The 12,094-nt window shown below is 49.0% G+C and overlaps 1 protein-coding gene across 8 annotated transcripts in view; it reads left to right on the forward strand.

Annotated features, from left to right (window-relative positions):
- MYO1G (myosin IG) overlaps window positions 1-8,051 on the forward strand; it is a 351,169-nt gene extending 343,118 nt beyond the window's left edge. For all 8 annotated transcript variants that reach the window (XM_075588141.1, XM_075588138.1, XM_075588137.1 and 5 more), the window contains one exon: window positions 7,641-8,051. In XM_075588141.1, the coding sequence (XP_075444256.1) occupies window positions 7,641-7,797 (157 nt within the window). In that variant the 3' untranslated portion in view covers window positions 7,798-8,051. The remainder of the gene's footprint in view (window positions 1-7,640) is intronic.
- Window positions 8,052-12,094: the final 4,043 nt, after the last annotated feature.

Genomic DNA, 12,094 nt, shown 5'->3' on the forward strand with positions numbered 1-12,094 from the left:
TTTCTAAATAAACCCGCCTGTTGTGTAGAAATTTGCGGCACCTGCAAGAAGCTGGCGCAGACCCCCCGTGCGACGCAGCCAAGAGCATAGAACGGTGCGTCGCGTCAGCGCACGTTCTCCCACGCGTTCTGCGCCATGGAGTACAATCTCAGAGTTTGCATTTACAAATCCGCTCCTCTGGCCGCAAAGGGGTTAAAGCGCATACATCGCACTGATTGAAAGTAGCGTTTATAATAAGATATGTATACCACGTCCCCCCCAACCCTCCCCCCCACACACACACACCGGATACATCCTCCGAGAGGGAAGAAGCCCACGAAAGTTCAACGCACATTAATCTCTTCACACTGTGAGGATGAGATTGCTGGAACCTTCCGCCCCAGAGCAATACACGGCTCTGTGTTCTGCGCTGCTGCATGGTATAAATAGCAGGATCTCTAATGCAATCAATTAAAGTCAATTACAGAGCGGCAATCCGCAGCCTTCCCTGTCACAGGCGCCTTTGTTTCCCTGCCCGCATCCCATCGTGCTTCTCATTAGCATGGGGAGCTGCCCACTGAGATCCATCAGTGCCATGTGTGCGTGGCTGCCAGGTCATACCCTGAAGCACACAGGAAGTGATGCCATCACCCTGCAGTGATGGAGCTGAATGCCCGCGCTTTACATGGGGGAGATCTCAATCTTCCCTACTTACCATAAAAATACAAGCGTTTCCTTTCTTTGTGCCATGGCGAGAGGCTTCTGTGTTTGGCAGCGCTGCCCCATTAACATAGTTACATAGTAGTTACATAGTTACATAGTAGATGAGGTTGAGAAAAGACATGCGTCCATCAAGTTCAACCTATGCTAAATTTAGACAACAGATACTTTATCCTATATCTATACTTACTTATTGATCTAGAGGAAGGCAAACAAAAAACCCCAGTGTCATATCATCCAATGGTATCTCGTAAAGGGAAAAATAAATTCCTTCCTGACTCCAAGAATTGGCAATCGGATTAATCCCTGGATCAACATCCTTCCCATGTATACTTATTTGGTATATCCCTGTATACCTGTCCCATCTAAAAAGATGTCCAACCTTTTTTTGAACAGATCTATTGTATCTGCCATCACAGTCTCCATGGGTAATGGATTCCACACTGTAACTGCCCTTACTGTAAAGAACCCTTTCCTTTGTTGCTGGTGAAATCTCCTTTCCTCCAACCTTAAGGGATGCCCCGAGTCCTTAGTAATGCCCGTGGGATGAATAGGTCTTTTGAAAGCTCCTTGTATTGTCCCTGAATATATTTGTATATAGTTATAATATCCCTTCTTAGACGCCTCTTTTCTAATGTAAATAAATATAATTTAGCTAGCCTCTCCTCATTAGTTAGATTGTCCATCCCCTTTATTAATTTGGTGGCTCTTCTCTGCACTCTCTCTAGTTCCATAATGTCTTTTCTTAGGATTGGTGCCCAAAATTGTACTCCATATTCAAGGTGTGGTCTTACTAATGCTTTGTAAAGGGGCATCATTATATTTACTTCCCTTCCATCCATTGCCCGTTTAATCCCAGATAAGGCCTCGGACATAGTGCAGGCGCGCGAATGCGCGACCATAAGCGTGACATCACGCGCGCCTGCACTTCCTGAGACGCGTGGCCTGCATGTTTGCAAGAGGGGGGGGGCGTGCCGGGGGCATGTTGGGCTCGCGGGAAATTCAAACCTGGTTGCCACGCCCTTAAATTAACCCTTACCCTAACCAGTAAAGCCCCTTAAATTAACCCCTACCCTAACTGCTAAAACCCTTAAATTAACCCCTACCCTAACTGCTAAAACCCTTAAATTAACCCCCTACCCTAACCGCAAACCCCTTAAATTAGCACCCTACCCTAACCACTAAACCCCTTAAATTAACCCCCTATCCTAACCGCTAAAACCCATTAAATTAACCCCCTACCCTAACCAGTAAACTTACCTTAGAAGCGGATGGTGGCGGATCGGCTGCGGCAGAAAGTCCATCTGCGGCCGAACACCGGCGGTCATTTGTTCGCGGCGAGACATCTGCGGCCAAATGTCCCGTCCCAAAATATTAGCGCCTGCTGATCTTAGGTGGAAATGCTGACACACCTTATTCAAAACTCACAAATGCCTAAAGCCGCGATTATAGCCGTGCGCATGCGCAACGCTGCGCGCCTCCGGAACACGTGTATGTACCCTCTAGATGCGCGCGAGCGATGAAGCGCAACCTCACGCGCGATTGTGGAGAAGACAATTGAATTGTGTCTTTGCCGTGCGCCGACCCGGGTCACGTGCGGGGTTCAGCCAATGAGGGCCGCTCGCATGACATCACCGCCACGCCTCCCCGTCACCTCGGACCGCAGTGCGGACGCACGTGACATCACTATAATCGCGGAACCCTAAGATTCCCCAGTGCAGCCGCTCAGTGGGAATGTCCCACACACCCCCAGGCTGCTGCCCACGCTTTGCCCACGCTTTGCAGCTCCCTAGTGGCCGGGAGGAGATGGTAGGTGCGTTAGATTTAGAAAGGCGCTTAGGAAATATGGTGCTTTGCAGCTTAGCGCTGCTTAGTAAACAGGGCCACTTCGTGCAGGATCAGTACAGAAGGATAGAAGGCCGGTCTCTGTCTCTGCAGGATCAGTACAGAAGGATAGAAGGCCGGTCTCTGTCTCTGCAGGATCAGTACAGAAGGATAGAAGGCCGGTCTCTGTCTCTGCAGGATCAGTACAGATGGATAGAAGGCCGGTCTCTGTCTCTGCAGGATCAGTACAGATGGATAGAAGGCCGGTCTCTGCCTCTGCAGGATCAGTACAGAAGGATAGAAGGCCGGTCTCTGTCTCTGCAGGATCAGTGCAGAAGGATAGAAGGCCGGTCTCTGTCTCTGCAGGATCAGTACAGAAGGATAGAAGGCCGGTCTCTGTCTCTGCAGGATCAGTGCAGAAGGATAGAAGGCCGGTCTCTGTCTCTGCAGGATCAGTACAGAAGGATAGAAGGCCGGTCTCTGTCTCTGCAGGATCAGTACAGAAGGATAGAAGGCCGGTCTCTGTCTCTGCAGGATCAGTGCAGAAGGATAGAAGGCCGGTCTCTGTCTCTGCAGGATCAGTGCAGAAGGATAGAAGGCCGGTCTCTGTCTCTGCAGGATCAGTACAGAAGGATAGAAGGCCGGTCTCTGTCTCTGCAGGATCAGTACAGAAGGATAGAAGGCCGGTCTCTGCCTCTGCAGGATCAGTACAGAAGGATAGAAGGCCGGTCTCTGTCTCTGCAGGATCAGTACAGAAGGATAGAAGGCCGGTCTCTGTCTCTGCAGGATCAGTACAGAAGGATAGAAGGCCGGTCTCTGTCTCTGCAGGGTCAGTACAGAAGGATAGAAGGCCGGTCTCTGTCTCTGCAGGATCAGTACAGAAGGATAGAAGGCCGGTCTCTGTCTCTGTAGGATCAGTGCAGAAGGATAGAAGGCCGGTCTCTGCCTCTGCAGGATCAGTACAGAAGGATAGAAGGCCGGTCTCTGTCTCTGCAGGATCAGTACAGAAGGATAGAAGGCCGGTCTCTGTCTCTGCAGGATCAGTACAGAAGGATAGAAGGCCGGTCTCTGTCTCTGCAGGATCAGTACAGAAGGATAGAAGGCCGGTCTCTGCCTCTGCAGGATCAGTACAGAAGGATAGAAGGCCGGTCTCTGTCTCTGCAGGATCAGTACAGAAGGATAGAAGGCCGGTCTCTGTCTCTGCAGGATCAGTACAGAAGGATAGAAGGCCGGTCTCTGTCTCTGCAGGATCAGTACAGAAGGATAGAAGGCCGGTCTCTGTCTCTGCAGGATCAGTACAGAAGGATAGAAGGCCGGTCTCTGCCTCTGCAGGATCAGTACAGAAGGATAGAAGGCCGGTCTCTGTCTCTGCAGGATCAGCACAGAAGGATAGAAGGCCGGTCTCTGTCTCTGCAGGATCAGTACAGAAGGATAGAAGGCCGGTCTCTGTCTCTGCAGGATCAGTACAGATGGATAGAAGGCCGGTCTCTGTCTCTGCAGGATCAGTACAGAAGGATAGAAGGCCGGTCTCTGTCTCTGCAGGATCAGTACAGAAGGATAGAAGGCCGGTCTCTGTCTCTGCAGGATCAGTACAGAAGGATAGAAGGCCGGTCTCTCTCTCTGCAGGATCAGCGCAGAAGGATAGAAGGCCGGTCTCTGCCTCTGCAGGATCAGCACAGAAGGATAGAAGGCCGGTCTCTGTCTCTGCAGGATCAGTACAGAAGGATAGAAGGCCGGTCTCTGTCTCTGCAGGATCAGTGCAGAAGGATAGAAGGCCGGTCTCTGTCTCTGCAGGATCAGTACAGAAGGATAGAAGGCCGGTCTCTGTCTCTGCAGGATCAGTGCAGAAGGATAGAAGGCCGGTCTCTGTCTCTGCAGGATCAGTGCAGAAGGATAGAAGGCCGGTCTCTGCCTCTGCAGGATCAGTGCAGAAGGATAGAAGGCCGGTCTCTGTCTCTGCAGGATCAGTACAGAAGGATAGAAGGCCGGTCTCTGTCTCTGCAGGATCAGTGCAGAAGGATAGAAGGCCGGTCTCTGTCTCTGCAGGATCAGTGCAGAAGGATAGAAGGCCGGTCTCTGTCTCTGCAGGATCAGTGCAGAAGGATAGAAGGCCGGTCTCTGTCTCTGCAGGATCAGTGCAGAAGGATAGAAGGCCGGTCTCTGTCTCTGCAGGATCAGTACAGAAGGATAGAAGGCCGGTCTCTGTCTCTGCAGGATCAGTGCAGAAGGATAGAAGGCCGGTCTCTGTCTCTGCAGGATCAGTACAGAAGGATAGAAGGCCGGTCTCTGCCTCTGCAGGATCAGTGCAGAAGGATAGAAGGCCGGTCTCTGTCTCTGCAGGATCAGTACAGAAGGATAGAAGGCCAGTCTCTGTCTCTGCAGGATCAGTACAGAAGGATAGAAGGCCGGTCTCTGTCTCTGCAGGATCAGAGTACAGATGGATAGAAGGCCGGTCTCTGTCTCTGCAGGATCAGTACAGAAGGATAGAAGGCCGGTCTCTGTCTCTGCAGGATCAGTGCAGAAGGATAGAAGGCCGGTCTCTGTCTCTGCAGGATCAGAGTACAGAAGGATAGAATGCCGGTCTCTGTCTCTGCAGGATCAGTACAGAAGGATAGAAGGCCGGTCTCTGTCTCTGCACTATCAGTACAGAAGGATAGAAGGCCGGTCTCTGTCTCTGCAGGATCAGTACAGAAGGATAGAAGGCCGGTCTCTGTCTCTGCAGGATCAGTACAGAAGGATAGAAGGCCGGTCTCTGTCTCTGCAGGATCAGTACAGAAGGATAGAAGGCCGGTCTCTGTCTCTGCAGGATCAGTACAGAAGGATAGAAGGCCGGTCTCTGCCTCTGCAGGATCAGTACAGAAGGATAGAAGGCCGGTCTCTGTCTCTGCAGGATCAGTACAGAAGGATAGAAGGCCGGTCTCTGTCTCTGCAGGATCAGTACAGAAGGATAGAAGGCCGGTCTCTGTCTCTGCAGGATCAGTACAGAAGGATAGAAGGCCGGTCTCTGTCTCTGCAGGATCAGTACAGAAGGATAGAAGGCCGGTCTCTGCCTCTGCAGGATCAGTACAGAAGGATAGAAGGCCGGTCTCTGTCTCTGCAGGATCAGTACAGAAGGATAGAAGGCCGGTCTCTGTCTCTGCAGGATCAGTGCAGAAGGATAGAAGGCCGGTCTCTGTCTCTGCAGGATCAGTACAGAAGGATAGAAGGCCGGTCTCTGTCTCTGCAGGATCAGTGCAGAAGGATAGAAGGCCGGTCTCTGTCTCTGCAGGATCAGTACAGAAGGATAGAAGGCCGGTCTCTGTCTCTGCAGGATCAGTACAGAAGGATAGAAGGCCGGTCTCTGTCTCTGCAGGATCAGTACAGAAGGATAGAAGGCCGGTCTCTGTCTCTGCAGGATCAGTACAGAAGGATAGAAGGCCGGTCTCTGTCTCTGCAGGATCAGTACAGAAGGATAGAAGGCCGGTCTCTGTCTCTGCAGGATCAGTACAGAAGGATAGAAGGCCGGTCTCTGTCTCTGCAGGATCAGTGCAGAAGGATAGAAGGCCGGTCTCTGTCTCTGCAGGATCAGTACAGAAGGATAGAAGGCCGGTCTCTGTCTCTGCAGGATCAGTACAGAAGGATAGAAGGCCGGTCTCTGTCTCTGCAGGATCAGAGTACAGATGGATAGAAGGCCGGTCTCTGTCTCTGCAGGATCAGTGCAGATGGATAGAAGGCCGGTCTCTGTCTCTGCAGGATCAGTGCAGAAGGATAGAAGGCCGGTCTCTGTCTCTGCAGGATCAGTACAGAAGGATAGAAGGCCGGTCTCTGTCTCTGCAGGATCAGTACAGAAGGATAGAAGGCCGGTCTCTGTCTCTGCAGGATCAGTACAGAAGGATAGAAGGCCGGTCTCTGTCTCTGCAGGATCAGTACAGAAGGATAGAAGGCCGGTCTCTGTCTCTGCAGGATCAGTACAGAAGGATAGAAGGCCGGTCTCTGTCTCTGCAGGATCAGTACAGAAGGATAGAAGGCCGGTCTCTGTCTCTGCAGGATCAGTACAGAAGGATAGAAGGCCGGTCTCTGTCTCTGCAGGTTCAGTACAGAAAACCATCTCTTATTTAAAAAATGTATAATAATCATCACATACATTGGCAGTCAAAACAATTACAAATGAGTGTGTGGTGTGTGTGGTGTGTGTGTGTGTGTGGTGTGTGTGTGTCGAAGGGGGAGGTGTATGGGAGGTGTTGAATTCCCCCAAAAAAACATTTGCCTGAGCTGCTGTATTCTGTGTGTTGTGCAAACGTCTGGCAGCTGTATTGGTTGTGCAGAATGGCTGTGTGTTGTGGCACAGTAATATACTTGGAATATATAGAGACCTGTGAGGTTTGGTAACAGTCCCTGCACACTATCATCTCAGCTATTAAGAGCTTGGTCCCCTTGCCTATTCCAATCCACAATGAATCTACTGTGTGTGGATTTAAATGGGATTTATACATACAATAAAAATGCCAACTAACCGTTAGGTGTAGGGGGACATACATCAACAATGTGTCTCTCATGCAAAACTGGCAAATAAATGAATGAATAATACAAATAATAATAATATAGCAATCAGTAGGATTATTTACTTTAGTAAATGCAGGGATCTCCATAGCCCGGGAATTGCAGCTTCAGGTGAACGTTGATACGTAGATCACACAGTGATTATGTGATGAAGTCCTTGTTCTAATTATCCTCACTTCAGAGTTTCCAATCCAGGGGGGGGGGGGGGCTCAACTCCAGTCCTCAAGCCCCCCTAACAGGTCAGGTTTTCAGGATATCCCTGCTTCAGCACAGGTGGCTCAAATAGGTGGTAGTAGATGGAGCAAAGGAGCACAGCAACCAGAAGAAATCCTGAATGAAAAAATAGGTCCCTGCTTAAGCACAGGTGGCTGAAGCTGCGATATCCTGAAAACCTGACCTGTTTGGGAGGCTTGAGGACCAGTATTGAGCCCCCCCCTGTGCTGCACGAATGGGATAATGAGCGGTTCCGAACCACTAGCACATACATCGTTTGTGATAATGAAATGAAGCCCATCCCCCTCTGTACTGGGTCACGGTACTGATCGCGGTAACACCCGCTGTGTTTCCCTTTCCCGCAGGGAGAAGCGGGAGCTGTCGGTCCGGGTATCAGACTGCATCCAGATGAACGTCCGGGGGAGGAGGCGTCTCATTTCCGTGGAGACGCGCGGCGACCTCCCGCAGCCCGACTTCCGCAAGGGTCGGAACGGCCCGGTCCTGTACTGGCCCGGGAAATAAACCCCGTATCAGAGGCCGCCCGTTACCCAAGGTTCGAATACAATATACAGTGCCGCAGCTTCTCACTGGCGGAGAAGCGGTTTCTTCATTGAGTGAAGCTTCTGTCTTTTACAGGTGCAATCCCTGCTAGCCGACCCCAAAAATGACATCTTGTAAATAATGCTACAATGTATTTGCCCTCCTTCAATATAAACATGTTTAAAGCAGCAATGTGGGTGCTTTGTTTCTCATCAAATTAAACACAACATCCTTTTCTTGCTGGGTTCTTAATGGGGTTTTCTGAAGAGTTTTTCAATGAATAGGTTTTTTTCCACCCTTATTTCTCCTGTCCTAATGAGAGAGCCGATAACAGGGAGTGGAATGGGAGAGGGGGGTCACTGCCTGGGCAAACTCTTGCTGAATGCCCAGCAACATCTGACAACAGGGAGTATCCTAGAGGAAATCAAACCCATCCCAAAGCATCAGCTCACAGTGTTTACAAACTCACTTGAAATATTTCGTTTAAAATAAATACGTTAAATCGGTGTCAGATTTTGGTTAAAAGAAAAAAGGCATCCAGACGTGACCCCATGGGCATGCCACGGCCATTAGTGCTCTGTGGTCCTAGGAGGGTCTGCCCCTTTGAAGACCCCGTGAGAAGTACTGGAGTGTGATATTCGGTAGCCGCTTGCAGATATGAGGCCCCTTGTATAATAGCGTTAATATTGGTTTCATCATTTAGGATACATCGATTATCTTTTTTAAATAGAAAACCTAACTGCTAAAATCCCCACAAATCTAAATTGTACACAATGCAGTAGAGGTGTTAGTCGGGCCTAGTTACGAGCCCTCCGCACCCTTCCGTTTATAGAAGTTATTTTGAAAGCTGCAGACCAAGTAATATTGTACGGGTGTTTTTTTTTTTTTTTTTTAAATAAATCAGTTCTGTACTACGAGAAAATACTTTTAGCATTTAAAAAAAACTCTGCCTTTCATTTTTAATGTATTATAATGTAACAAGCATTTTATGTTTCTATAGCAACCATTTACAAAGTCATATCCCCTTCCTCTTCTGAAACAGGCTCTGTCTGGCACACCCCTTTTGGAGCCCGGGCCTCTCTAGCAGTGCACCCATTGTATCTAGTGACTTCCTGGTCACATGGTCTTCCCCACAGAACTTTGATCATCTTCTGCTGCACTGACTGCCATTTAGTGAACCCCCTGAGCCGAATCTTCGCCGATCGATCACAGGAGAACGGAACGATCGGCAACTTAGCTAATTACTTCTCATTGTGCGGATTGTATTGATGCGCATATTAAAGGGGAAGATTTTTTTTAAACTGCAGCTTGGATTGCTGCTTTAACGTGGCCAGGTTGCTGCATGGCTGCTTTAACGTGGCAAGGTTGCTGCGTGGCTGCTTTAACGTGGCCAGGTTGCTGCATGGCTGCTTTAACGTGGCAAGGTTGCTGCGTGGCTGCTTTAACGTGGCCATGTTGCTGCGTGGCTGCTTTAACGTGGCCAGGTTGCTGCGTGGCTGCTTTAACGTGGCCAGGTTGTTGCGTGGCTGCTTTAACGTGGCCAGGTTGTTGCTTTGCTTCTTCCCATATCTAGGACACCCTGAGGAAACACCCAGAGGGAAGAACTGTCCACTTCCACCAACCAGAGTAAGCGAGACGCAGGAGGTGCAGGACAAACACGTTACCACTGGAAACCTGCCGACTTCTACCGGCGAGCGTCCCGCTGGGGTCTGTGACACGCAGGCGCTAACACTCAGTGAGACGGACGCCTAACCGGAGAGGCTCACAGGGAATACCCGTGTGTGAGAGGCACTGGCGTGTCCCAGGCGCGCTGTGTTACTGCCTGCAGCATTGTGTGCCACGTGTGTACGCTACGTCTGTACCAGCCTCCGCCCACAGCGCAGATCCAGCAACAAGCGCAGAAGAAACCGCTCTCAAAAGTAGCTGCGGATTCTGGGCTTTATTCACCTAGGCCAGAGGCGGGCAACTCCAGTCCTGAAGGGACACCAACGGGTCGGGTTTTCACGATATCCCAGCTTCAGCAAAGGTGGCTCAATCAGTGATTGTGCCACCTGTGCTGAAGCAGGGACTGAGCCACTCTCTGACAGTGTGGGATAAGGCAGGGGTGCTCAACTCCAGTCCTCAAACCCCCCCCCTGCCCCCAACAGGTCATGTTTAAGGATATCCCAGCTTCAGTTTAGTTTCCATGAAGAGGCTCCCCTGTGCTGGTCACATTTAAGGCAGCTCCGCGGCATACAGTTGTGGCGATGGGAATTGCGTCAGCTCGCAGCGCAGAATATCGCAGCTTTTTCATAGCATTTAATGGCAGCGATAACCTGGGATGTCACAGAATATCCCCCATAACAGGGCAGCGGGGGTAATACACCTGCCACATCTGGACTTAATACGGGTGTCACGGTAGCTTATGACAAAATATAATGAACACCAAATATCTGGGTTGAACTGAATGAGGCTTAGATATAATAAAACATAATTTATTCCTTAAATAAGGTGAACACAGCAATATAGTACAATTAACAGGCAAGAAGATAACACTTACTTAGGGTTGGGGAATGGAGAAGTATCCAATAGCAATTCTCCAGCAATCCAGTGACATTCAAGATGGAATCAGAGGCACAACTCCAGCAATCCAATACAACTAAAAACTGTAGGGTTGACACAGTTTATATACCTGTGCAACCCTATTCTTAACATTGAACACAGCCTATTGGTGAACAATTATCTGTATCCACTCTCTAATGTGGAGAAACAGATTAATTGTTACCTGAGGGCATGGGTTAGTCTGTTAGACTGGCAGAGTTTGTTGATTGACTAATACTTAATCCCTAGACATTGGGTAACAATCAAGGCAGTTACTTTTTGATCACCGTGCTTAGGCTACTCAGCCGTCTGCCCTTCATGACTTATTAGCCTAGCAAATGGCGTCTGCATTTTCAGAACAGATCCAAAATAAAATACATATACACTTTAATATCTACACATATTAATAAGTTCCATTCTGGTGGGCTCAGTGAGTCGACCTTTGCCAGTTTTTAATGCCTACAGTGACTCCACATATTGGCCAAATATGAACTCTCTGCGACCTCCAGAACTGGAGATACAGAAAGGCACTTTAAAACATTAAAATACATGCTTATAATGAAACATGGGAACAGGGGAACATACATTTTCAAGGTACAACAAGGTGCAAACCTCATCCCTGGACCGCAGTCCAGTTAACCCCTTGTCTCTCTGGTGAGGTCAGGGGATGGCCATATGGGGTGCAGCCCCTTTAATACCAGGCCACCCCCTTTCTCCCTCTACAATGGGGCAAGGAGAAACACTGGCGCTCAGACTGTGGTCACTATAAACCTTTTCAGGCAGTGGGTTCTCAACTCCGGGCCTCAACCCCAACAGAACAGGTTTTCAGGATATCCCTGCTTCATCACAGGTGGCTGAAGCAGTCCCTGCTTCAGCCCACATGGCTCAATCCGTGACTGCTTCCGCACAGGCGGCTCAATCAGTCCCTGCTTCAGCACAGGTGGCTCAATCAGTCCCTGCTTCAGCACAGGTGGCTCAGTCCCTGCTTCAGCACAGGTGACTCAATCAGTCCCTGCTTTAGTACAGGTGGCTCAATCAGTGAGTGTGTCAGCACAGGTAGCTCAATCAGTTGCTCAGTCTGACTGAGCCACCTGTGCTGAAGCAGTGATAACCTGAAAACCTGACCTGTTGAGTTGTGCACCCACTGCCTTAATCTTAGCATCGGGATATCTGCAGTTTAAAAATTTTGTGATAGATTAAAATCTGATGTTGTGTGAGATAAGTGGCTTTACTTTTTTTTATCTATTCTGTTTTATACAATTTACGATTTCCCAAAACGCTACTTTTTGTCCCCTCTATATTTTTGACAATGTTATTTTTCTTGATCTGTATTATTATTAATTTTATCACCTTATTATAATTATCCTAATAAAAAAAATGTACACCTGGCCGAGTGGTTTTTAAACCCACAATCCTATTGAGAATAGGCAGTGCAGTTTGAGCCACAGATAACCATAGCTAGCTGTCGGCCATTTCTTTCTATCCCTGAAACCTGGGTACTTCCAGCAACCTTCATACAAAACTTCGGGGGTTTTATGGCCTATTAGAACAACCCAGAATTGATGCAAATATTTGACCCCAAGATAAAATAGACAGGGCCAGAGAATGGCCGGTCACATTATAACACCGCGCAGAATCGGTGTCACTCACACCTCTATATACACACGTTTAAATGAAATATAGTTATCACTTTCAGTGT

Source organism: Ascaphus truei, chromosome 2 (assembly GCF_040206685.1).
Source record: "Ascaphus truei isolate aAscTru1 chromosome 2, aAscTru1.hap1, whole genome shotgun sequence".
In the NCBI taxonomy this organism is placed as follows: domain Eukaryota; kingdom Metazoa; phylum Chordata; class Amphibia; order Anura; family Ascaphidae; genus Ascaphus; species Ascaphus truei.